Here is a 22,676-nt window from a genome sequence, read left to right on the forward strand (position 1 = left end):
CAGGTGATCTGCCCACCTCAGCGTCCCAAAGTGCTGGGATTACAAGGGTGAGCCACCATGTCCAACCTGTAAATGTTGATTATGTCAAAAAATAGGCGGGGCATGGTGGCTTATACCTGTAATCCCAGCACTTTGGGAAGCCAAGGCAGACGGATCACGAGGTCAGGGAGACCAGCCTGACCAACATAGTGAAACTCTGTCCCTACTAAAAATACAAAAATTAGCCAGGCGTGGTAACATGCGCTTGTAATCTCAGTTTCTCAGGAGGCTGAGGCCAGAGAATCACTTGAACTGGGGAAGCAGAGGTTGCAATGAGCTGAGATGCACCACTGTACTCCAGCCTGGGCGACAGAGCAAGACTCTGTCTCAAAATAAATAAATAAATAGTAAAAATAAACATTTCAATACAGGAAAAATATTTCCGACATGTTAGCAGACAGAAAACAGACCTTTCATGAAAACAGACAATTTACATAGAAAGAAAAATAAATGGGCTAATATATGTATCCAAAAACGTTCGATTTCCCTAGCAATCAGAGAAATGCAGATTAAATTATCCCAGAGACAACCTCAGCTCCCAGAGTGTTGGAGTTACATGCATGAGCCACCAGGTCTGGCCTATATCACATGTATTATATATATAAGGATATTGACTAAATTTTTAACAATAGTTACATCTAGGTAGTAGGCTTATGAATGATTTAATATTTTTTCTCTGCTCTTTTCATTTTCTGCATTAAACATATTATTTTTATAAGACATAAAACCACATTAAACCAGCCTGGGCAACATGGCAAAACCCCATCTCTACAAAAAATACAAAAATCAGCCAGGCATGGCGGCACATGCTCTGTAGTCCCAGCTACTTGGGAGGCTGACGTGGAGGGACCGCTTGAGCCTAAGAGTTTGAGACTGCAGTGAACCAAGATCATACCACTGCACTCCAGCCTGGGTGACAGAGAAAGACCCTGTCTCAAAACAAAAACAAACAAGAAAACAAAAAAATAACCACATTAAAAGTGGATCTAACGTTCTGGGGCATGTGTGATTTTCACAGTGCACCAGGGACCCTTGCCCATGCCAAGCGGCCTGCCCACCTGGGCACCCATGATAGGGCCTGCAAGATTGCTCTGGCTGTTTCAATGGTTATCAAGGCAAGTCTCGTTGTGGCATTTTTGTTCCTCTGGCAAAAGCAAGACCCAGTGTGACATATGCAAACGTCCTGGGGAAAACAGGATCCATTTTCCAGCTTGGTTTCCAGGCCTGCTGTCCCCAGAAAAGAAGGCCTGTCCACAGCAGACTTTCTTCTATCCATCCCCCACCCTATAGGAGCTCAGGGCCCTGCAAACAGAAGGTGATGACTTCATGCTTATTCTCCCAAATACCATGCTGAACCCAGTGTCCTCTTGCTCCCTGGAAAATCAGACCCTGGGAATTGTGGAGGGAGAGCCTGCCATGGTGCATTGTCTGGGGAGTTAAGTATGGGAAGCAGGGTGAAGGGAAAGCGGAAGCCCCAAGCCGTAGTCCCAGCTTCTCTCTAAGTCACCAGGGACCTTGGGATGACTTGTGCCTCCATTTACCAAGGTGTCCACCAATGTGTCTGACTCTTGAACTAATCTGATGCTGCAGACATTTGCTGAGCAGCTTCTCTAGAGCCTGTGAGGAAGCCCAGACCTGAAATGACCTAGTTCCTACCCTTGGGGAGTTGGCCACACATCATACCTCTGATTTTAAATAATGAAAGGTGACCAAGGAGTGGGAATCCAGAAAAATTTCTGAGACAGGATTTTATTAGAGCCTTGAAGACTGAGAATTTCACTAGGTAGTCAAGTATGAGAAAGGCTTCTGGGCAGAGAGAACTTGTCCAAAGGTAGAGGCAGGAAACTGTGGCTGTTTGGGAAACCACAGGTAGTTACTCAGAGACTGAGCTGTGAAGGGCCTTGGAGGGTGCCAGGAAAGGCTTGGAGTCAGAAGACTTGGGTTCCAATCCTGACATCTATGTACTGGGTGACTCACTGAATTGGGGTTTCTTGTTTTATTTTTTTATTTTTATTTATTTTTTATTTTTTTTGAGACGGAGTTTCGCTCTTGTTACCCAGGCTGGAGTGCAATGGCGCGATCTCGGCTCACCGCAACCTCCGCCTCCTGGGTTCAGGCAATTCTCCTGCCTCAGCCTCCTGAGTAGCTGGGATTACAGGCACGCACCACCATGCCCAGCTAATTTTTTGTATTAGTAGAGACGGGGTTTCACCATGTTGACCAGGATGGTCTCGATCTCTTGACCTCGTGATCCACCCGCCTCGGCCTCCCAAAGTGCTGGGATTACAGACGTGAGCCACCGTGCCCGGCCCAGTTTCTTGTTTTATAAAAAAAAGAAAGAATTAGTATTACACCTGCCCCCCAAGGGGAAGTTAGAAATACGTAAGTGTGGCTGGGCATGGTGGCTCACATCTGTAATCCCAGCACTTTTGGAGGCCAATGTGGGTGGATCCTTTGAGGTCAGGAGTTAAAGACCAGCTTCGCCAACATGATGAGACCCCGTCTCTACTAAAAATACAAAAATTAGCTGGATGTGGTGGTGTGGACCTGTAATCCCAGCTACTCAAGAGGCTGAGGCAGGAGAATCACTTGAACCCAGGAGGTGGAGTTTGCAGAAGGCCAAGATCATGCCACTGCCCTCCAGCCAGGGCGACGGAGTGAGACTCGTCTCAAAAAAAAAGAGAAATACAAAAGTGTATGGATGAAAAAACATCTAGCAAATGCCAGATATACATCAGGTGCTCATGTGTATTCATTATCTTGAAAAACATCAAGTTCTGATCTGAATGTAACAAACACCAGCGCCCACCACAGCCCGGGTCTTCCCACGGCATCTCCTGTAATCCTTGCAGCAGTTCTGCTAAGCAGCTTGTCATTCCCATTTTACAGAGGAAGATGATGAGGCTCAGGGAGGGGAAGTGGCATGTCCAAGGTCACATGGGTGACAGGGCCTAGAGCTGGGATTAGAGTGAAAGTGGTTGGGACCCCAGTCCTAACTCTGCAGATTCGGCCTCAACAGACAAACCAGCAGCCCCTCCTCAGCCCCAGCCCCTTCACAGCAGAGGCTGCTTACAGCCTCCAGGAATCCATTTTCCTATCCTTTAGCAACAAAACCCATTTATACTTGGGCACACTGAAGCTCAGCCTAAAACCGACCCATTTCCAGACCTTCCTTGCAGCTAGATGTGGATGCAGGGCTTGCTTATAGCCAGTGAAATGTAAGTACAAGTGTCATATGGAACCTCTGAAGGTCTCCTTAAAAGTGAAGGGAGAGCCAGGTGTGGTGGCTCACGCCCATAATCCCAGCACTTTAGGAGGCCAAGCAGGGAGGATCTTTGATGCTCGGGAGTTGGACACTGGCCTGGGCAACATGGTGATAGCCTATCTCTACGAAAAATACAAAAATTAGCCAGGTGTGGTGGCACACGCTGTGGTCGCAGCTACTTGGGAGGCTGAGGTGGGAGAATCACTTGAGCCCAGAAGCTTGAAGCTGTAATAAGCTGTGATCACGCGATTACACTCCAGCCTGGGCAACACATTGAGATCCTGTTTTTTTAAAAAAAAAAAATGGTGGGGGTTGGGGGGAGATGGCTTGCAAATGAAGTTTTGTTTAATTTTATAAAAAGCAGACAGGGTTGGGCGCAGTGGCTCACGCCTGTAATCCCAGCACTTGGGGAGGCCGAGGCGGGCGGATCACCTGAGGTCAGGAGTTCAAGACCAGCCTGACCAACATGGTGAAATCCCATCTCTACTAAAAATACAAAAATTAGCCAGGCATGGTGGCAGGTGCTTGTAATCTCAGCTACTTGGGAGGCTGAATAAGGAGAATCACTTGAACCTGGGAGGCAGAAGTTGCAGTATGCTGAGACCCTGCCACTGCACTCCAGCCTGGGCGACAAAGTGAGGCTCCATATCAAAAAAAAGAAAAAAAAAAAAAAAAGCAGGCAGAAGCAGGGGAAGAGAGGTGCCTTCTTCCTATATTTTATCTTTCCTGCTAGCTGAACTTGGACAGAATGGGTGGAGCCCAAGCAGTCATCTGGGGCTACAGGAAACTATGATGGCAGGACAGTGAGACAGTGAACTGTAGACTGCCTTGCCCACCACCGCTTTGAGTTATCACCCCTTCTCTACTATGCCTTCCCTTTGGTATTTACACAGGTTCAAGTTTCTCCCAACCTAAAAGAAAACACCCTTCCTCAATCCTAAGTGCTTGGTCTCTCTCTCCTCTTTGCAGACCACCATGTGGGAAGGACTGCCTTTTCTAGGTCTCCATGCCCATTTCTCAGCCATTCCTCACATTTTTTTTTTTGAGACAGTCTCCCTCTGTTGCCCAGGCTAGAGTACAGTGGCATGATCTTGGCTCACTACAACCTCCACCTCCTGGGTTCAAGCAATTCTCCTGCCTCAGCCTCCTGAGTAGCTAGGATTACAGGTGCACACCACCACACTCGGCTCATTTTTGCATTTTTAGTAGAGACAGGGTTTCGCCATGTTGGCTATGCTTGCCTTGAACTCCTGACCTCAGGTGATCCGCCCACCTGGGCCTCCCAAAGTGCTGGGATTATAGGATTCACGTCACCGTGCCTGGCCTCTTCAGTTATCTTCAGGATCTCTCAAAAGCATCTCACTTGACTGGGCGTGGTGGCTCATGCCTGTAATCCCAGCACTTTGGGAAGCTGAGGTGATCAGATCACAGGGTCAGGAGTTCGAGACTAGCTCGGCCAACAAAGTGAAACCCCGTCTCTATTAAAAATGCAAAAATTAGCCAGGCATGGTGGCGTGCACCTGTAATCCCAGCTACTTGGGAGGGTGAGGCAGAAGAATCGCTTGAACTCGAGAGGCGGAGGTTGCAGTGAGCCAAGATGGCACCACTGCACTCCAGCCTGGAGACAGAGCGAGACTCCGTCTCAAAAAAAAAAAAAAAAAAAAGCATCTCAGTTTGCCCAGGCCCTCCTTAGCCACTGCACAGGAGGATTCTGTGCTGCCTTGTGCTCCTGTTGCCTCGCAGGCCGCTCCTTCTTGGTTGTCTTTGCAGGCTCAGCCTCTGCCCTGAGCTCCAGTCCCCTCTATCTAATGGAGAACTTGACCATTCTTCTTGCATGTCTCAAAAACACATGTTGAGTTTGAGAACTCAACATGTCCAAACTGAACTCAGGGTCATTCCCATCTCCCTACCTGCAAATCTAGCTGTTCTTGCCAGAAATCTGGGAGAATCTTGGATACATCTCTTCCCATCACCACCCACAACCAAACCATGATCAAGCTCTGACGATTTCATTTCCTAAATAAAATCCACCCGCTATTCTCAGTCACATTTGCTTAGAACTGTTATAACAGTTCCTTAATTGGTCTTCCTGTCTCCACTCCAATCCCCCTAAAAATCTGTGTTGAACACAGTAGTCAAAGTCTTTCTATGAAAGTCGTCAAACATCTCTCTACCAATGGAACCCTGTCAATGGCTTGCTTAGAAGGCAACAACTTCCCTCTGTCCTCCAGGTGAATAAACTCCTTGGTCAGATCCGGTCCCTACAACCCCTTCATCTCTCTCCTTATCCATCTCTGTGCAAGCCACAGTGGGTTCCCATGACAGGTGTGAATTTTTTTTTTTTTTTTTTTTTTTTGAGACAGAGTCTCTCTGTGTTACCCAGGCTGGAGTGCAGTGCAGTGATCTCGGCTCACAGGAGAATCGCTTGAAAACCTGGGAGACGGCCTCCCAGGTTTTCAAGCGATTCTCCTGCCTCAGCCTCCCGAGTAGCTCGGATTACAGGCCTGGCTACCACGCCCAGCTAATGTTTTTTTATAGTTTTAGTAGATGGCCGGGCGCAGCAGCTCAAGCCTGTAATCCCAGCACTTTGGGAGGCCAAGGTGGGTGGATCACCTGAAGTCAAGAGTTCAAGACCAGCCTGGCCATTATGGTGAAACCCCATCTTAAAAAAAAAAAAAAAAAAAAAAATTATAGTTTTAGTAGAGACAGGGTTTCACCATGTTGGCCAGGCTGATCCCGAACTCCTGACTTCAGGTGATCCACCCGCCTTGGCCTCCCAAAGTGCTGGGATCACAGGTGTGAGCCACAGCGCCTGGCCGACAAGCATGCTTTTTGAACCCAAAGTCACCCTTTCTTTGTACTAAGGGTCCCCTCCACCTCGCCTGCTCTCCCCTGTTGCCAGCTGACACCTCACTTCCATGCCACCATCCATAAACTTCACTTGGAATGTCTTATGTATGTAAATGTTGTCCTCTCCAATTAAAATGTTAACATTTTAGGCTGGGTGGTGTGGCTCACACTTGTAATCCCAGCATTTCGGTAGGCAGAGGCAGGAGAATCACTTTAGGTCAGCAGTTTGAGACCAGCCTGGCCAACATAGCGGGACCCCGTCTGTACAAAAAAAAAGATTAGCTGGCATGGTGGCGGGCACCTGTAATCCCAGCTACTCGGGAGGCTGAGGCAGGAGAACTGCTTGAACCCGGGAGGCAGAGATTGCAGTGAGCCGAGATCGCGTCACTGCACTCCAGCCTGGGAGACAGCAAGACTCCGTCTCATAAATAAAATAAAATAAATGTTAGCTTTTTAAAGGTTTGTCTTGCTCGCTGCAGTACCCACTACACAGCCAGGCAGGGTCACCCAGTGAACATTTGCTGAGTGAATGAATTGTTCCTCCCCTGCCCCAAATGCGTTCACAAAGAACCCTCAGGAGTTCAAGACAAGCCTGGCCAACATGGCGAAACCTCGTCTCTATTAAAAATACAAAAATCAGCAGGGCGTCGTGGCTCATGACTGTAATCCCAGCTACTCGGGAGGCTGGGGCAGGAGAATCCTTTGAGGTCAGGAGGCAGAAGTTGCAGTAAGCTGTGATCGCGCCACCGCACTCCAGCCTGGGTGACAGAGTGAGACCCCGTCTTAAAAAATAAAAAATAAAGATGGGCGAGGAGCAATCAGCCCGGGAAAAAAAAACAAAAAAAGTCCAAAAGTGCGCCTGCGCACACGCTTCACTACGGCCCCATCCGTCTTCGGCCGTGGGGTGGCGCTGGGCGCATGCTCCCCGGCAGCGCGGCCGTCCTCGCCTCCTTCGGGCCGCTCTAGCCGCCCCACTCGCTGCTCTGCGGGGAGGCGGGCGCGCCCGCCTGGGTTCCTCCAAGATGGCGGCGCAGAGGAGGAGCCTGCTACAGAGTGTGAGGAACCGGCCCGCTCTCCGGGCTTGGGGTTGGGAGCCTGGCGGGGGGACTGTTGGGTGCAGGAACGGCTCCTTCTCCGCTTTTGGACCGCCGCCTTCTCCGTGGTGGGATGTGTCCGCCACCCTCTCCTCTCCTCGGGCTGGCTCCCTCTTTCCCAAGGCCGGGGCGCGTGCGCGCGGCGGGCCCAGCCCCCCGGGTCCGGCCCCCCGGGTCAAGGGCGCCAGGGCTGTGGGCTGCTGCTGCCGGTCTTGGAGGGCGGGGGCGTCCTGGAGCCAGAAGGGAACACGGCGCGCGGCGGCAGAGCCATCCGAGTCGCGAGCCCACTGTGGCACCGAGCTGTCGTGCAATGATAATAATAGCAGCATCCTCTGTGTACCGCTGACTGCATCCCCGGCGATGTGCTAATTGCTTTACATTTGTCAGTTTAATTTTCGTAGCAGCCCCATGAGCTAGGTGCTACCGTGCTATTCCTATTTGACAAACTGAGACACAGAGGTGGTCGTTAGCCTAAGGCCACACAACTGGTAAGTATCAGAGGCAGGGTTAAAATCAGGCAGTGTGATTCCAGAAATCCCCTTACCCCTGGGCTGTACTAGAGGAATGACCAGTGGCGGCGGTCACTGGGTTCTGGTCATGGCTCTGACTGTGTCTCCCTCAGCCTCAATTTCCTTCTCCTAAGGCGAGAGCGCTGAGTGGAAGGATTGTCTTCAGACTCGTCCCTACCCCGAGCCTGGACTCTCATGGGTTTGGCGCTGTCTTCCAGGCCCTGCGTCCTCTGACACGCATGTGCACATAGATGGACACACACGTTGGCACCATGGCCTACTCTGACCTACCAGGGTAGGGTGCCAGCCTCCTGGGTCCTCGCTGTTTATGGCACTCTGTTGGAATTGCCTGTGGACTTGTCTGCCTCCTGTACTAGAAAGTAAACTCTTTGAAGACAGGGACCTGTGATCTCTTGTTTACCGCTGTGTCACTAGCACCTACCACCACGTGCTGGGCACTCAATAAATATTTGTGAAAGAATGAGTAAACGTTTGTAGCCAAGCCAGTGCTAGGCCTTGGCTTCACAGAGGTGAGCAGACATTGGCTCAGGGATAACCTGGAAGCAGAGCCTTGAAGTTACTCTTCCAGGAGCACAGTTCCCAGGTCTCCCCAATGGGGATTGCTTTCTTCCCCTCCACACCCTTGCTGCCCTTTTATTTTATTACTGCCAGGCAGGTCTGTCTTGTTACTGAGTTGGCATTGACTTTAGAGGGCTGGCCCTCTGGTTTGTAAGCTCCCAGAAGGCAAGATCCCTGTATAAATGTCCCCACTGTAGTTAGCATTTGGGAAACGCTGGCTGGATTGTGACATTGAGAGGAAAAGTGGATGGAAAGTGGTAAATGGTACAGGCTGAGTTGGCTTACTGAGAGAGAGCAGCCACCTGGGTCATGTAGAGCAGGTGGCTGCCAGATTCCCTCCCTCCTATATGTGATGGAACCAAAGGGAAATGTGTTAGAGAGAAGGCCAGCTCTACCAGTCCCAGAGTGTGTTTCTCCAGGTGGTGGTGGCCTCTTTTAAAGAAAGAATAGTTAACTCTAAACACATTGCATCTTGGTGCAAGGCAAAGGAATGGCAGAGATGTCCTCCAAAGGCCCCTCCACCCTCATGATGATCAGGACATCCCTTCTCACGGGGTGTACAGATCTCCAGGTGGGGTGTGGGGCTTGCTGATGTCACCTCCACTGTCTCAAGTCTGGGGAAAGCAGCTCAGCTCAGACACCTGCATTCAGAGATGGCTGTGAGAGCTGCTGGTCTGCGGCTACTGGGCAAAGATGAATGAGGCATGGTGCCCACCCTCACTGTTAGCAGACCAACTTGGGAGAAGGAGCATATGCCATTGGTACAATACCTGAGGCACAGTTGTGTCATTGTAGACCTGTGTCAAGAGCCCTGGGGCAAGCAGCAGAGAATTTTAGAGGCCTTAAAGGATGATAGGAGTTTGCCAAGCAGAGGCGAGGAGGCCCATTCCATGAGGGGGTGTGTGTGTGTGTGTGTGTGTGTGTGTGTGTTTTCTTGACATGTGTTTTTCTTTTTGTTTTTCTTCTTAGAAATGGGGTTTTGCCATGTTGCCCAGCTGGTCTCGAATCCTGGGTTCAAGCAATTGTCCTGCCTTGGCCTCCCAAAGTGCTGGGATTATAAGTGTAAGCCACCACACCCAGCCAAGGACAGGTGTTTAAATATGTGTGCATGTGTTCATTAAGCTTTTCACAAGTTAAATACAATTATTACTACAAGTAATACATGTGTCGAGGGGCTGCAGAGTGGCCTGATTTGTCTGGGTCAGTGGGGGCTCGCAGGAATGGCATTTGGAATGGTGTGCTGGGGGCACTTGGTAGAGCGCTTGGTGGAGCATCATCACAGGCAGTGTGGCACCTTGAAAAGTCTTTTGAAGCAAAAGGCTTTTTGTGGGGTCTGTGGGGGAGACTGGATCTCACTCTGTCACACAGACTAGAGTGAAATGGTGCGATCTCAGCTCACTGCAACCTGTGCTTCCTGGGTTCAAGTGATTCTTGTGTCTCAGCCTCCCAAGTAGCTGGGATTACAGGTGTGCATCACCATGCCCAGCTAATTTTTGTAGTTTTAGTCGAGACAGGGTTTCGCCACATTGCCTAGGCTGGTCTTGAACTCTTCTAAAGAAAGCTTGATATGTTCAAAAGGACCCAGACCTTTCAGCCTGTTAAAACATTATTAGTCTCATACTGGTTTTGGGCAAATCACTTTACATCCCTGAGCCTTAGTTTCTCCAAACCAAGAGGACTCCTGGGAGTATTGTTGGTATTAAAGGAACTGACACGTTCCCCTCCTAGCCTGGCTTGGTTGCACACTAACCATAATTATTACCTTCAGTGCTGCCATGAGTGAATGTCTGCTGTTCATTCCCTTAAATGTCCCTGAGCACTCACTATATGGTAGGCATCCTGTAGGTGCAGGAGACACTGCCTTTGTGGAGCTGATGGTCTAGGAAGGGGGACAGACACTGAGCAGTGAACAGATACAGATTATCTGTGATTTCATAATATCTAAACTACAACATCAGGTGGTGCTGTGAGGAACAGTCTGGATTCACACACACTGCTGGTCGGGGGTCATTTTGGACAGGGTGGTAGGGGAAGACTTCTCTACATTTGATGAGATGAAAAGGGGGAAATGGGAGCAGTGTTCCTGCACAAGGAAGCAGGAGGTGCAAAGGCTGCTGTTTCAGGAGCCTCAGGGGTGCTGGTGCAGCTGGGTCGAGTGCCTTGGGGGAGCATGGGAGTAGCTGGGGTCTGAGGAAGCTGGGGGCCACGCCGGGCTTCACAGGTCCTGATGTGGCCTCTAGATTCCACTTTTCATGTGATATGAAGCTTTCATGGGGAGCAGGTGGAGTTAGGGGCCTGATGTGATGTGATGTATGATTGGAGAAAAATCCCTCTTTTGCATTTGAGTGCTGAGAGTGGAAGCCTGGGACCTCCTAAGAGACTCCTAGAGTCATCCAGGTGCGAGACGGTGGCTTGGCCATGGCATGGCAGAGGAATAGTGGCAAGTATCAGATTCCAGTTGTGTTTTGGAGGAGGAGGAGCTGCCATGATTTGCTGATGGATTGAATGTGGGGTGTGTGACAGAGGTGGAAGAGTCAAAAAGGACGCTAAGGTTTTGGTTTAAACAACAGTCGTGCCATTTATTGGGCGAGGGAGCCCCGGAAGAGGGGCATCCTGGGGCAGGGGGAATCAAGAGTTTGATTTTGCCTGTACCGTTACTTAATTATAAAAAAGGAAATCAGGCCAGGCATGGTGGCTCGTGTGTGGAATCCCAGCACTTTGGGAGGTTAAGGCAGGAGGATCACTTGAGGCCAGGAGTTCCAGACCAGCTTGGGCAACATAATGAGATCTCATCTCTAAAAAAAAAAAAAAAAAAATTAGCAGGGCATGGTGGCATGTGCCTGTAGTACTTGGGAGACTGAATGGGGTGATTTCCCAAGCCCAGAAGCTCGATCCCCTCACTGCACTCCAGGCTGGGTGGCACAGCAAGACCCTGTTTCAAAAAAAAAAAAGTAAGTAAGCTTAAAATCAATTTTTTAAAGTTAAACATGTCCTAAGCAATTATATCTGAAATCACAAGTGTTATCTCAAGTACATTAAAATAAATACGTAACCACTAAAATAAAAAGATCTATTAGGACACCACCTGTCCCCCATTGTGCACACCCAGCTGCTGCCCTAGCACACAGAAAGTGGCCACAATTATTATTAGCCCCTTTAAGAATGAATGAGGAGCTCTTTAGGATGATGACATGGAGAACCTTCCATGAAAACCATAGTGGAAGAAGTGGGGGCCAGGAGTGGAGCTGGTCTCTGAGAAGTGGGTCATCCAGAAGGTGGTGGGGGCTTTGGGGCCTCAAAAGCTTTTTGGAGAGAAAGGTCTGCCGCTCCCCTGCCCTGAGCCCTCTTCCTGGGGATGTGAATCTCCCTTTCTGAGCTTCCTTTTTGCCCCGAAGGAATTTGGGTGCTTTCACCACAAAAACACTTGGCCTTTTCATACCATAATTTGATATTCAAGCTGTGGCCTGAGCTTGGAACTATTCTCTGTCCATTTCTGCTGCCCAGGATTTCGAGACAAGTCTGTGTGTGGACTTTATGAACTATTATGTGACATGGACGCATATGTACATGAGGAGCGAATGCTTGCATCACGCACAGGGTGTCTGTAAAGGCCTTGATGGGTTAAATACTATTGGATCACTGTAGAAGCTTTTCATACCAAAACATGAATTTTGAAAACTCCTTCGCAAAATCAAGTCAAAATTTAAGTCTTTTGAAACAGGCTTCTCACTGTATTTTTGTGAAATTTCTTGTGAGCAGTTCATTTCTCAGACAAGGAAGAGTTAAGTCCTGTGTTCAGTGTTGTGTGTGCTGCAGTGGCTCCACGATGAGGCTGTGCTGCGTGAGAGACGCCCCCTTCTCAGCTTCTCACAGACGCCTGCTCCCTGCGCTCCAGCGCCACTCTCGGCTGGTGCTGGCAGGCCTGGCATTTGGGGGCGTGGGAGAAAGTATGCATCAGTGTGTGCAGGGGTGGAGGGGTGGGTGGTTTGTGTGAATAGAAAGTACATGACCTTTCTGAAAATTGTTCAGAAATGTGGAGGAAGGAGGCGAGAGACTTGGCAGTCCTGTAGGCTTTAATGGAATCAGCAGTGGACGCTCGGTATGGCTAATCCTTGGAGATGGAAAGAGATGGGGAGAACACGATCCAAGCCCACTCAGCCGTGGCAGCGTGAGTCCACTGGGGAACACAGAGAGGACCAGATACTCTCACTCCCACACTGTGAGAACCTCCTGAGGTTCTCTGGCCACTTCAGTGAATCAGTGTCTAGCGAGTGCCTGAATTACATGAGAAACTACCCGTGTGTCATTGGATCTAAAACACCAATATTTTAAGGACACATCACTGTTTTGTATATCACTCAGAAAGAGAACTCACTGCTAATTTACTTGTAACATACCAATTCCAGAGATGTTAACATGTGGAAAATGTTGGTCTTCAAATCAGTGGAATGAGGTAATCTAATTAACAATACCAGGCTACAGCACGAGGGTGGCCACAGGGCCACTTGGTGAATGGCCAGAGAGTGGGGTGCCTGGCAGGCACAGTGAGGCCACTGGGATGGGTTTCTCAGGGGAGGGCCCCATGGTTTTGGGCAGTATTTTCCCAGTGTCTCAGACACAGTGAGGTGGTTTGGTGCAGCAAACAAAACTAATCTTACAAACTAAGAAGGCTATGTGCTTTTCCGTTCTCTCTCAGACTTTCTAATGATACCAAGAAAAAAAAAACCTTGGTTTGATCCTAGTATGTCCTTAACATCTTTCTGATACTTGCTGATCCAACTCCAGTCCCACTTTTAAACAGAGAACAGGGCTCCAGTAATGTAGCCAGCATTAGGTTCAGCTAAAAGTGAATAACTTTGTATTGTTTTTTATTATCGTCCAGGATGTGGCAAGTAATACTGGTTTTCCACCTATAATACTGGAAAAGTTTACATTCAAAATGAAATCAACTGGGTGTGGTGGTGTACCTGTAGTCCCAGCTACTTGAGAGGCTGAGACAGGAGGATAGCTAACGTCTAGGATTTCAAGGCTGCAGTGAGCCATGATTGTGCCACTATACTCCAGCCTGAGTGACAGAGCAAGACCATGTCTCTTTTAAAAAAAAAAAAAAGAATCATTAGAGTGAATGATAATTTCTTGAAGATGGTGAGTGGATGATTGAGGTTTGGGAATCATGGGCCTCTGGCACTAGCGGGATTTGAGCAGGGCCTTAAAGGTAGAGAGGACTTAAAAAGACAGAAAAGGGCAGGCTTTGCCTTACCATGGGTACTTTTACATATTTTCTTTGGATAATTTTTTTCTTACTCTTTCTTTATTTTATTTTATATCTTTTTGTTATATTTTATAGCACTCCACCGCTATATCGCCAGGCTGGAGTGCAGTGGTGTGATCTTGGCTCACTGCAACCTCCGCCTCTGAGGTTCAAGCTACTCTCCTGTCTTAACCTCCTAAGTAGCTGGGACTACAGGTGCCCACCACCACACTCACCTAATTTTTTGTATTTTTAGTAGAGGTGGGGTTTCACCACATTGGCCAGGATGGTCTTGATCTCTTTACCCCATGATCCGCCCTCCTTGGCCTCCTGAAGTGCTGAGATTATAGGCATGAGCCACCCCGCCTGGCCCTCTTTCTTTATTTTAATAGAAGGCCATGACAGATTGACTAGGAACTTAATGTTTAAAGACTACCAAAGTGAAATAAATAGAACTTTGTTCGTTTGTTTGTTTGTTTGTTTTTGAGACAGAGTCTCACTCTGTTGCCCAGGCTGGAGTGCAGTGGCATGATCTTGGCTTACTGCAACCTCCGCCTCCCAGGTTCAAAAGATTCTTCTATCTTAGCCTCCTGAGTAACTGGGACTACAGGCATCTGCCACCATGCCTGGCTAATTTTTGTATTTTTAGTAGACGTGGGATTTCACCATGTTGGCCAGACTGGTCTCGAACTCCTGACCTCAAATGATTCACCTACTTTGGCCTCCCAAAGTGCTGGGATTACGGGCGTGAGCCACCACACCAGCCAATAAATAGAACTTTGAACAAGGTAAAATAACAAGGTGCACATATAGAAATAGGTGGTGTTTTTTGTTGTTGTTGTTGTTTTTGAGACGGAGTTTTGCTGTTGTTACCCAGGCTGGAGTGCAGTGGCATGATCTCAGCTCACTGCAACCTCCACCCCCTGGGTTCAAGCAATTCTTCTGCCTCAGCCTCCCGAGTAGCTGGGACTACAGGCGCATGCCACCATGCCCAGCTAATTTTTGTATTTTTAGTAGAGACGGGGTTTCACCATGTTGACCAGGATGGTCTCAATCTCTTGACCTCGTGATCCACCCGCCTCAGCCTCCCAGAGTGCTGGGATCACAGGCGTGAGCCACCGCGCCCAGCCTAGTTGGTTTGTTTTAAAGTGTGTGCTTGTCTCTGTGACTTTACCTCTGGGGTCAATAGTTTCTTCGTTTGAGGCCCCAAAAATACATTTATTTGGCTTTTCAAGTAGGTCAGATGTTTGCTGGAGGTGTTCCTTCCCCTCTATGTTTAGTGTGGACACCTGCCAGTGCTGGGTTAGCTTCTCATGCTTTTTGTTCTGGTCACAGTTTTTTTAGAGATCATTTGGAACAGTGTGTAGAAGGCCGTGTCTGTACAAGATACACAGCTGAAATTGTTAATTGTCAAAGGGCAAAATTCAAAACTGTCCACAGTCTGGAAGGCTGGGATGAATACATTAAGATATAATTCAACTGATAAAAAATTTTTTTTTTTTTTTGAGACAGAGTCTTGCTCTTGTCACCCAGGCTGGAGTGCAGTGGAACTATCTCAGCTCACTGCAACCTCCACCGCCTGGGCTCAAGCAATTCTCCTGCCTCAGCCTCCCGAGTAGCTGGGATTACAGATGCCCACCACACGTCCAGCTAATTTTTGTATTCTTAGTAGAGACAGGGTTTCACCTTGTTGGCCAGGCTGGTCTCGATCTCCTGACCTTGTGATCCGCCCGCCTCGGCCTCCCAAAATGCTGGGATTACAGGCGTGAGCCACAGCACCTGGCCCGACTGATATAAACTTAGATTTAAAACAATCTTCTATAGCAGTTTGGTTGGGGGAGACAGACGTGATAGAAACTCACAGGAAAAGGACCTTGTTATTTCACGTCGAGGCTACATGCTCATCTTTTCTTAGGTATATGGAAGCTGTTGATTTGCATACTTTGTTTTTCTATCCTGCCACCTAACTGATTTCTTTTACTGTTTGCATTAGTTTTTCATTGACTCTTTAGGGTTGCCAGGTGTACTGTCATATCAACTGCAAATAGAAATGACTTGACTTCTTTTGCAATTCTCATACTCTCATTCTTTCCTCTGTCTAACTGCCTGATCTAACACCTCCAGTTCTGTGTGAAGTAATGGAGAGAGTGGGCAGCCTTGTTATGGCCCTGATCTTAGTGAGGCATTCCCCACTGAGTAAGATGCCGGCATTAGGACTTAAGTATACATAGAGTAGCATGTTCAGAAAGGAGCCATCAGTTTCTCTTTTCTGGAGCGTTTTTTTACCAAAAATGGACCAAGACTCCTTAGATAAACAATAGCTCTAGTGTCTCTACCTGGTGACTCAAACACCATTGGCCATTTTATAAAATAATAAATTCCCAAAATATTACTGCCTCAACGTTATGAAAATCAGATTTCCTAAAAAAGTACTTAATTGAAGTATCTAGACACTATTCACAAATACTTAATGAACAAGGCACGTGCTCAGTAGATTGACCGCTGTCAGACACACAAGTTTGCTCATTTGGGAAAGTTTTTTGTTCCCACATCAGCCAAATATGGTGCAGCATACAGTGGTCAGTAGATCATCAGCTTACTCCTGGTTTCCTGCTGTGAAACGCTCTTAGATGAATTGTTCTTGTCCCATGCCACACCAGCATGGCAAGTTCCTCAGTGGCCTGTTTGAGCTTGTTTCTTTACTTGTGGAAGACAATTTCACTGGCCTTTTTAATAGTGTATGTCTAATGTGGAACGAGTCCATAAGTTGCTTGGGTGATATTTATTTTTTGCCGGAAAGTATGGGTTTGTTAGAAAGATCAAGTTCTTGGAAGGCTGTGTCTGTCCCTTATAGGAGTTAGATACTGGCAGAGGAGGTACTGTGATTGCAGCATCCATGACAGGTTGTGCGATGTGGGCAACACATTTATGTTAATACTATTCATCTCGTATCAGAGGATAAGTTCAATCCATCTTAATCTCATTTTTAATCACACGGCTCTAGAAAATATAAATGTCTTTTTCTCCCATGCTTTAAAACACCTGTGGCACTTTGGGGTGCTAAATATTGACTTATTTGCCCATGTTTTCAGGAGGAAGACATGGGATACTCTTGACTGGGGACATGCTTTTGTGCTTCTGCTTCACCTCATATTTAATTTCATTCCAGCTGGTGGCGGGAGAGACTAGAAAAGGAGCTACCTTTGGAAGTATATTTGCCCGGTTATAGGAGACTTTTGTGAGCTCACTGGAAATGGAAATATACTAAGCAGATCTAAGACATAGGCGATATTTGGCCACATATCAGTTACCTGAAAAATAATTAATTCCCTGGTTATTAACTCACTGCCATGGCCCAGAGGCCTTGCACAGCCCTCCCACCCAGGCACATACGTGCTCACATATTTACAAACACAGTGTCGAGCCTCTTTCCCCTGTGCTCAGCAGAGAGGCCACACCGGCCTTCTCATGCTTCTGTAAACCTAACATGCTTTTTTCCATCTTGGGGTCTTTGCGCATGCTGTTCCCTCTGCCTGGAGGGCTCCTTCTCTGCCTTCTGGAAGGTCACCACCCATAGTCATTCAGGTCTGGCTCAGAGGTCACCTCCTCACAGAGGTCTGCTTTTCTGACCACTTCATCTAAAAGAGCCCCCCCCGCCCCCACCACGCTGTGTCCCTTACCATGGTGTGTTTTCTCCCTTGCACGTAGACCTGTCTGATATTGCCTTGTTTATTGTTGTATTATGTGTTTGAATTCTCTCTCTCCCTGGAAGGGACGCTTCAAATAAGGAACCTCTCTGTTTTCTCTTCTGTGTCCCCAGTACCCAGAATACTGCCAGACTATTGCAAATGCTCAGCAGATATTTGCTGAAAGAATGTCTGTAGTGATATAATGTACTGTAATCACATAATGTCATATGTGGGTCCCAAAGACTAAGTTCCCATTTATGTTAAGAGAAACGTTTATTTTGCTTTAAAATGAGACAGTTTAAGATTAGAACTAGACCCAATTTTGTGTTACTCTGAAGCCATTTTTCTTTTTCTTTATTTGAGATGGAGTCTTGCTCTGTTACCCAGGCTAGAGTACAGTTGTGTGATCTCAGCTCACTGCAACCTCCACCTCTTGCATTCAAGTGATTCTCCTGCCTCAGCCTCCTGAGTAGCTGGGATAACAGTTGCACACCACCGCGCCCGGCTAATTTTTGTATTTTTAGTAGGATGCGGTTTTGCCATGTTGCCCAGGCTGGTTTCAAACTCCTGACCTTAAGTGATCCACCCACCTCAGCTGCCCAAAGTGCTGGGATTACAGGCATGAGCCACTTCGTTGGGCCAGTAGTTTTTCTTTTGACATTGCTTGAACTGAAAGTGTTAAATTCCTGGTGTCATGAGGAGCTGAGCAGAATTTCAGCTCTTATTATTTCTCTTTCCAACTTTCTTTTTTGTTTTTGAGACAGAGTTTTGCTCTTGTTGCCCAGGCTGAAGTACAATGGCATAATCTCGGCTCACTGCAACCTCTGCCTTCTGGGTTCAAGCGATTCTCCTGCCTCAGCCTCCCGAGTAGCTAGGATTATAGGCATGACGAAACACCACATCTGCTAATTTTGTGTTTTTAGTAGAGACAGGGTTTCTCCATGTTGGACAGTCTGGTCTCAAACTCCTGACCTCAGGTGATCCGTCCTCCTCAGCCTCCCAAAGTGCTGGGATTACAGGTGTGGGCCACCACGCCTGGCCTTTTTTTTTTTCTTTTGATATGGTTGTGACACACTTGGTTCAGTTAGTACTTATTGCCATTTCATCTCCCTTTTTTTTTTTTCCATTTCCATTAGTAGATTTTGGTTATATTGTCTGTTTTCAACAGCTATTAGAAGGCATTAGTAGCTTTTCAGACCTTGTAAAATTGTGTTAATAAAAATAAAAGTCATCTAATGAAGACATAAACAAGTGTAGAGACACACCATGTTAATGAATTGGAAGACTCAACATAGGGACAATATCTGCTCTCCCCAGATTGATCCGTAGATTTAAAACAGTTCCAATAAATATCCCAACAAGCCTTGTGGATATAAGCAAGCTAATTCTGAAATTTATATGAAAAGGCAAAGGAACTCAGACAAAACAATTTTGAAAAAGAGCAATAAAGCTAGAAGAATCACACTAGCCAATTTTAAAACTTACTATAATAAAGCTACAGTAATGAAGAATGTAGTATTGGCGGAGGGGTAGACATGCTGATCACAGGAACAGAATAGAGTCTAGAAGTAAACCCACGCAATTCAATGCAGAAAAGCTAGTCTTTTCAACAAGGGGTACTGGAATGATTAGATATCAGAATGCAAAAAAAATGGACCTAAACCTCCATCCTACGTTATACAGAAATTAATTCAAAATGGATCACAGATCTAAATGTAAAATATAAAACTCTAAAACTTATAGAAGAAAACATAGGAGCTTCTTGTGACCTGGGGCTGAACATGACTCCAAAAGCATGAACCATGAAAGAGAAAAAAATGATTAAATAGACTTCATCTAAACTAAAACCTTTTGCTCTGCAAAAGACACTACTATGTGCATGAAATGCTAAGCTACAAATAGAAAGAACTCTCAGAACACAATAGTTGAGAAAATAACCTAATTTAAAAATGGGCAAAAAACTGAAACAAGCGCTTTACCAGAGAGGGTGAGTAGGTGGCAGATAAGCACGTGAAGGATACTCAGCATCGTTAACCATTAGGAAGTGCAGATTAAAGCCACGATGAGATACCACTACCGCCTCTTAGAATTTCTAAATTAAGAAAAAGGAAGAGACAATACCATGTGGTGGCGAGGATGTGGAGCAACGGGAACTCAACACTGAAAATGCAAATGGTTCAGCTGCTCTGGAAAACAATTTGACAGGTTCTTGCAAAGTTAAACATATGCTTGCCATATGACCCAGCAATCTCACTCCTAGGTATTTACTCAGGAGAAATAAAGTTACGTTCATACAAAAACCTGTACATGAATGTTTATAGCACATCTCTTCGTAGTTGCAAAAAACATAACAGCCCAAGTGTCCTTCAGTAGATGAATGGATAAACAAACTATTCAACATCCAAACAATGGTTTATTACTCGGCAAAAGAGAGAAACAGACTATTGGTGTACACAAGCCAGCAACTTGGATGATTCTTAGAGACATAATGTTGAGTAAAAGAAGCCAGTCTCAGGAGGTTATGTTTACTGCATCATTTCATTTATGTGACATTCTTTTTTTGTTTTTGGAGACAGAGTCTCCCACCATCACCCAGGCTGGAGTGCAGTGGTGTGTGATCTCGTCTCATGGCAACCTCCGCCTCTCTGGTTCAAGTGATTCTCATGCCTCAGCCTCTCAAGTAGCTGCAATTATAGGTGTGTACCACCACACCCTGCCAATTTTTGTATTTTTAGTAGAGACAGGGTTTCGCCACATTGGCCAAGTTGATCTCAAAGTCCTGACCTCAAGTGATCAACCCCCGTGGCCTCCCAAAGTGCTGGGATTACAGGCGTGGGCCACTGCACCTGGCCTTTAATGTGACATGCTTATAGAGACAAAGCCAGAGCAGTGAGAAACAGGTTGCTAGGGATTAGGGAAGGGAGTGCGTTGGAAGTGGAGCTGCCCTGTATCCTGAGAGTGTGGTAGTTACACACATCTCTGCATGTGTCAGCATTCATAGATGTGCGTGCCCCAAAAGCCAGTTTTACTCCATGTTAATTTAAAAATAAAACAAACTCCCACACCCTGCAGAAGTTGCTCCAGGGTGCAAAATGTAGAACTAAAGCACCAAAATAGATAAATGCAGAATAAAAGCAATTAAAATGAAAAAAGTGAACTCACTCCTGTAAGTATATGACTAACAGAAGCTACAGTTTGCCACAAAAGCTAACCACAGGCTTTTTTTTTTTTAATTGCAAAAGCCTGTTGAAGCGGTTTCCACATCGTTTCTGGAAGACTGTTAACAATAACTTGTAAGAAGGTGCACCCAGTATCTGTGTGTGTTTGATTTCTTTTTCATAGTCTTCACTGTTGGCATATAGAAATGCTACTGATTTTTGTGTGTTGATTCCATATCCTGCAACTTTACTGAATTTGTTTAATAGATTCTAATAGTTTTTTGGTGGAGTCTAGGTTTTTCCAAATACAAGATTATGTCACCTGCAAATAAGGATCATTTAACATCTTCCTTGCCAATGTGGATGCCCTTGGTTTCTTTCTCTTATCTGATTGCTCTAGCTTGTGTTTGTTTAATATTTCAATAAAGCTTTCAATACGGTTTTTTTTTTTTTTTTTTGAGACAGACTCTCACTCTTGTGGCCCAGGCCGGAGTGCAATGGCATGATCTCAGCTCACTGCAACCTCTGACTCCTGGGTTCAAGCAATTTTCCTGCCTCACCCTCCCCAGTAGCTGGGTTTACAGGCATTTGCCACCACGCCTGGCTTTTTTTGTGTTTTTAGTAGAGACAGAGATGGGATTTCACCAAGTTGGCCAGGCTGGTCTCAAATTCCTGACACCAAATGGTCTACCTTCCTCAGCTTCCCAAAGTGCTGGGATTGCAGGTGTGAGCCACTGCACCCAGCCAATACCAATTTTATTTTCCTTGAAATTGCTGTGGTTCTCCCACTTATTCCAGTTTACTCTAGTTCCGCATGATGGTCCTGGGAGTGCCCTTGTGAACAAGGCACACTTCTCAGGTGGGAGGTCGGATCTGGGGCAAGAAATTGCACCTGGGCCTTGCATCAAAGTTGTTCCTGGGTCTTAAAAAAATACAGATGCTCAGGGGGTACCCTAGGGAGATTGGGAAATTCAGAGTTTGTGTTTGGGCTGGGGCTGGGGCCTGGACCGTGTGAGTGTGTTTAAAGTTCTGCAGTGATTATGCTTAACAGCCTGGTTTGAGATCCTCTGGGGTGGAGTGGGTGTTGCAGACAGGCCAGGGTGCTGGAATCTGTGCAGTCAGGGTATGTGAGAGGGCCATCAGCCAGTCCTGGGGAGGGTCATCCTGAAGGAGGACCTCCTGGAGGTGGTGACTCCTGAGCCAGAGAGTCCTGAAGGACCTGGAGAATTGCTAGGCAAGAAGAAGGAGGGTGTTCACGTGGAGGCAAAGAGCAGGGGATGGACAGGCCTACAGGCATTTGGGACTGGGAGAGAAGGATGTGGCAGGGGAGATGGGAGGGGACATCGGGGTGTCCTGAGGATGTCTTACAAACTAGCTCATAAACTCTGACATATAAGCCAGCCTCAGTCACTCTCCCTGGTACTTGGAGGCCCCAGTGCCAGAGAGAGTGACAAGTCAGAGTTTCTCTAGGGTGGGTCTTAGGTCACCTGAAAGCATCACTCGTGGGGAGCGGCCTGTGCTACAGATGTCCTGGGCCCTGCCCAGATCAGTCATTCTGAGGGTGGGGCCTGCAGCCTACAGTTTCAGCCAGTGCCCAAGGGATTCCTTTGCAGTATGCATTTGGAGCCAGTGCAGTAAGAGGTGGGGGCCCCAAAGAGTTTCCTGTGAAGAGTTTGCGACCTTTGTATGTATTTCATTAGGTTTCATAACAGCTCACTCCTGGAGGCCATTGTTGCGCCTTGCATTTGGGAATGCTGGAGTCTTTCCGTTTTCCTGGGGAACTAGTTTGTAGACTAGCCATAAAAACAGCAAACCCTTCTGCAGGTGTCTGTTCATACAAACATCATTGTTTACCCGAAGGAAGTGGAACCCTCTGGCCCCCTAGGTTTTTGTTGCAGAAGAAAAAGATGAAGTGGGGTCTACCCTACAGAAGCAGTGGTGCCTCATGGCTTCCTGGTGTCCTTCCCCAGGAGCAGCAGCCAAGCTGGACAGACGACCTTCCGCTCTGCCACCTCTCTGGGGTTGGCTCAGCCTCCAACCGCAGCTACTCTGCTGATGGCAAGGGCACTGAGAGCCACCCGCCAGAGGACAGCTGGCTCAAGTTCAGGTGTGTGCCAGCATTTTGGTCCTAGGCCCAGGGAATTGGTTAGTTTGCAAGCAAGGAAAGACACTGACTTCGCAGCTTTCTCATATGGGCTTGCCAGTGAGATATGGCCTGTGGAAGGTCGCCTATGCTTCTGTC

At 47.2% G+C, this 22,676-nt stretch overlaps 1 protein-coding gene across 4 annotated transcripts in view; it reads left to right on the forward strand.

The window, feature by feature from the left end:
• The first annotated feature begins 7,154 nt into the window (after window positions 1–7,154).
• The window catches only part of TAB1 (TGF-beta activated kinase 1 (MAP3K7) binding protein 1), a 30,568-nt gene continuing 15,046 nt past the window's right edge, over window positions 7,155–22,676 (forward strand). Inside the window, exons 1-2 of one of the 4 annotated variants that reach the window (XM_012458989.3) lie at window positions 7,155–7,209; window positions 22,405–22,541. In XM_012458989.3, the coding sequence (XP_012314412.1) occupies window positions 7,177–7,209; window positions 22,405–22,541 (170 nt within the window). In that variant the 5' untranslated portion in view covers window positions 7,155–7,176. Of the gene's footprint in view, window positions 7,210–15,268; window positions 22,542–22,676 lie in introns of those variants that run through there. The other 3 variants (XM_064368058.1, XM_012458988.2, XM_012458991.2) reach the window with 3 other exon arrangements.

Source organism: Aotus nancymaae, unplaced genomic scaffold (assembly GCF_030222135.1).
Source record: "Aotus nancymaae isolate 86718 unplaced genomic scaffold, 86718_ANA_hifiasm-v0.15.2.pri h1tg000076l, whole genome shotgun sequence".
Lineage (NCBI taxonomy): Eukaryota > Metazoa > Chordata > Mammalia > Primates > Aotidae > Aotus > Aotus nancymaae.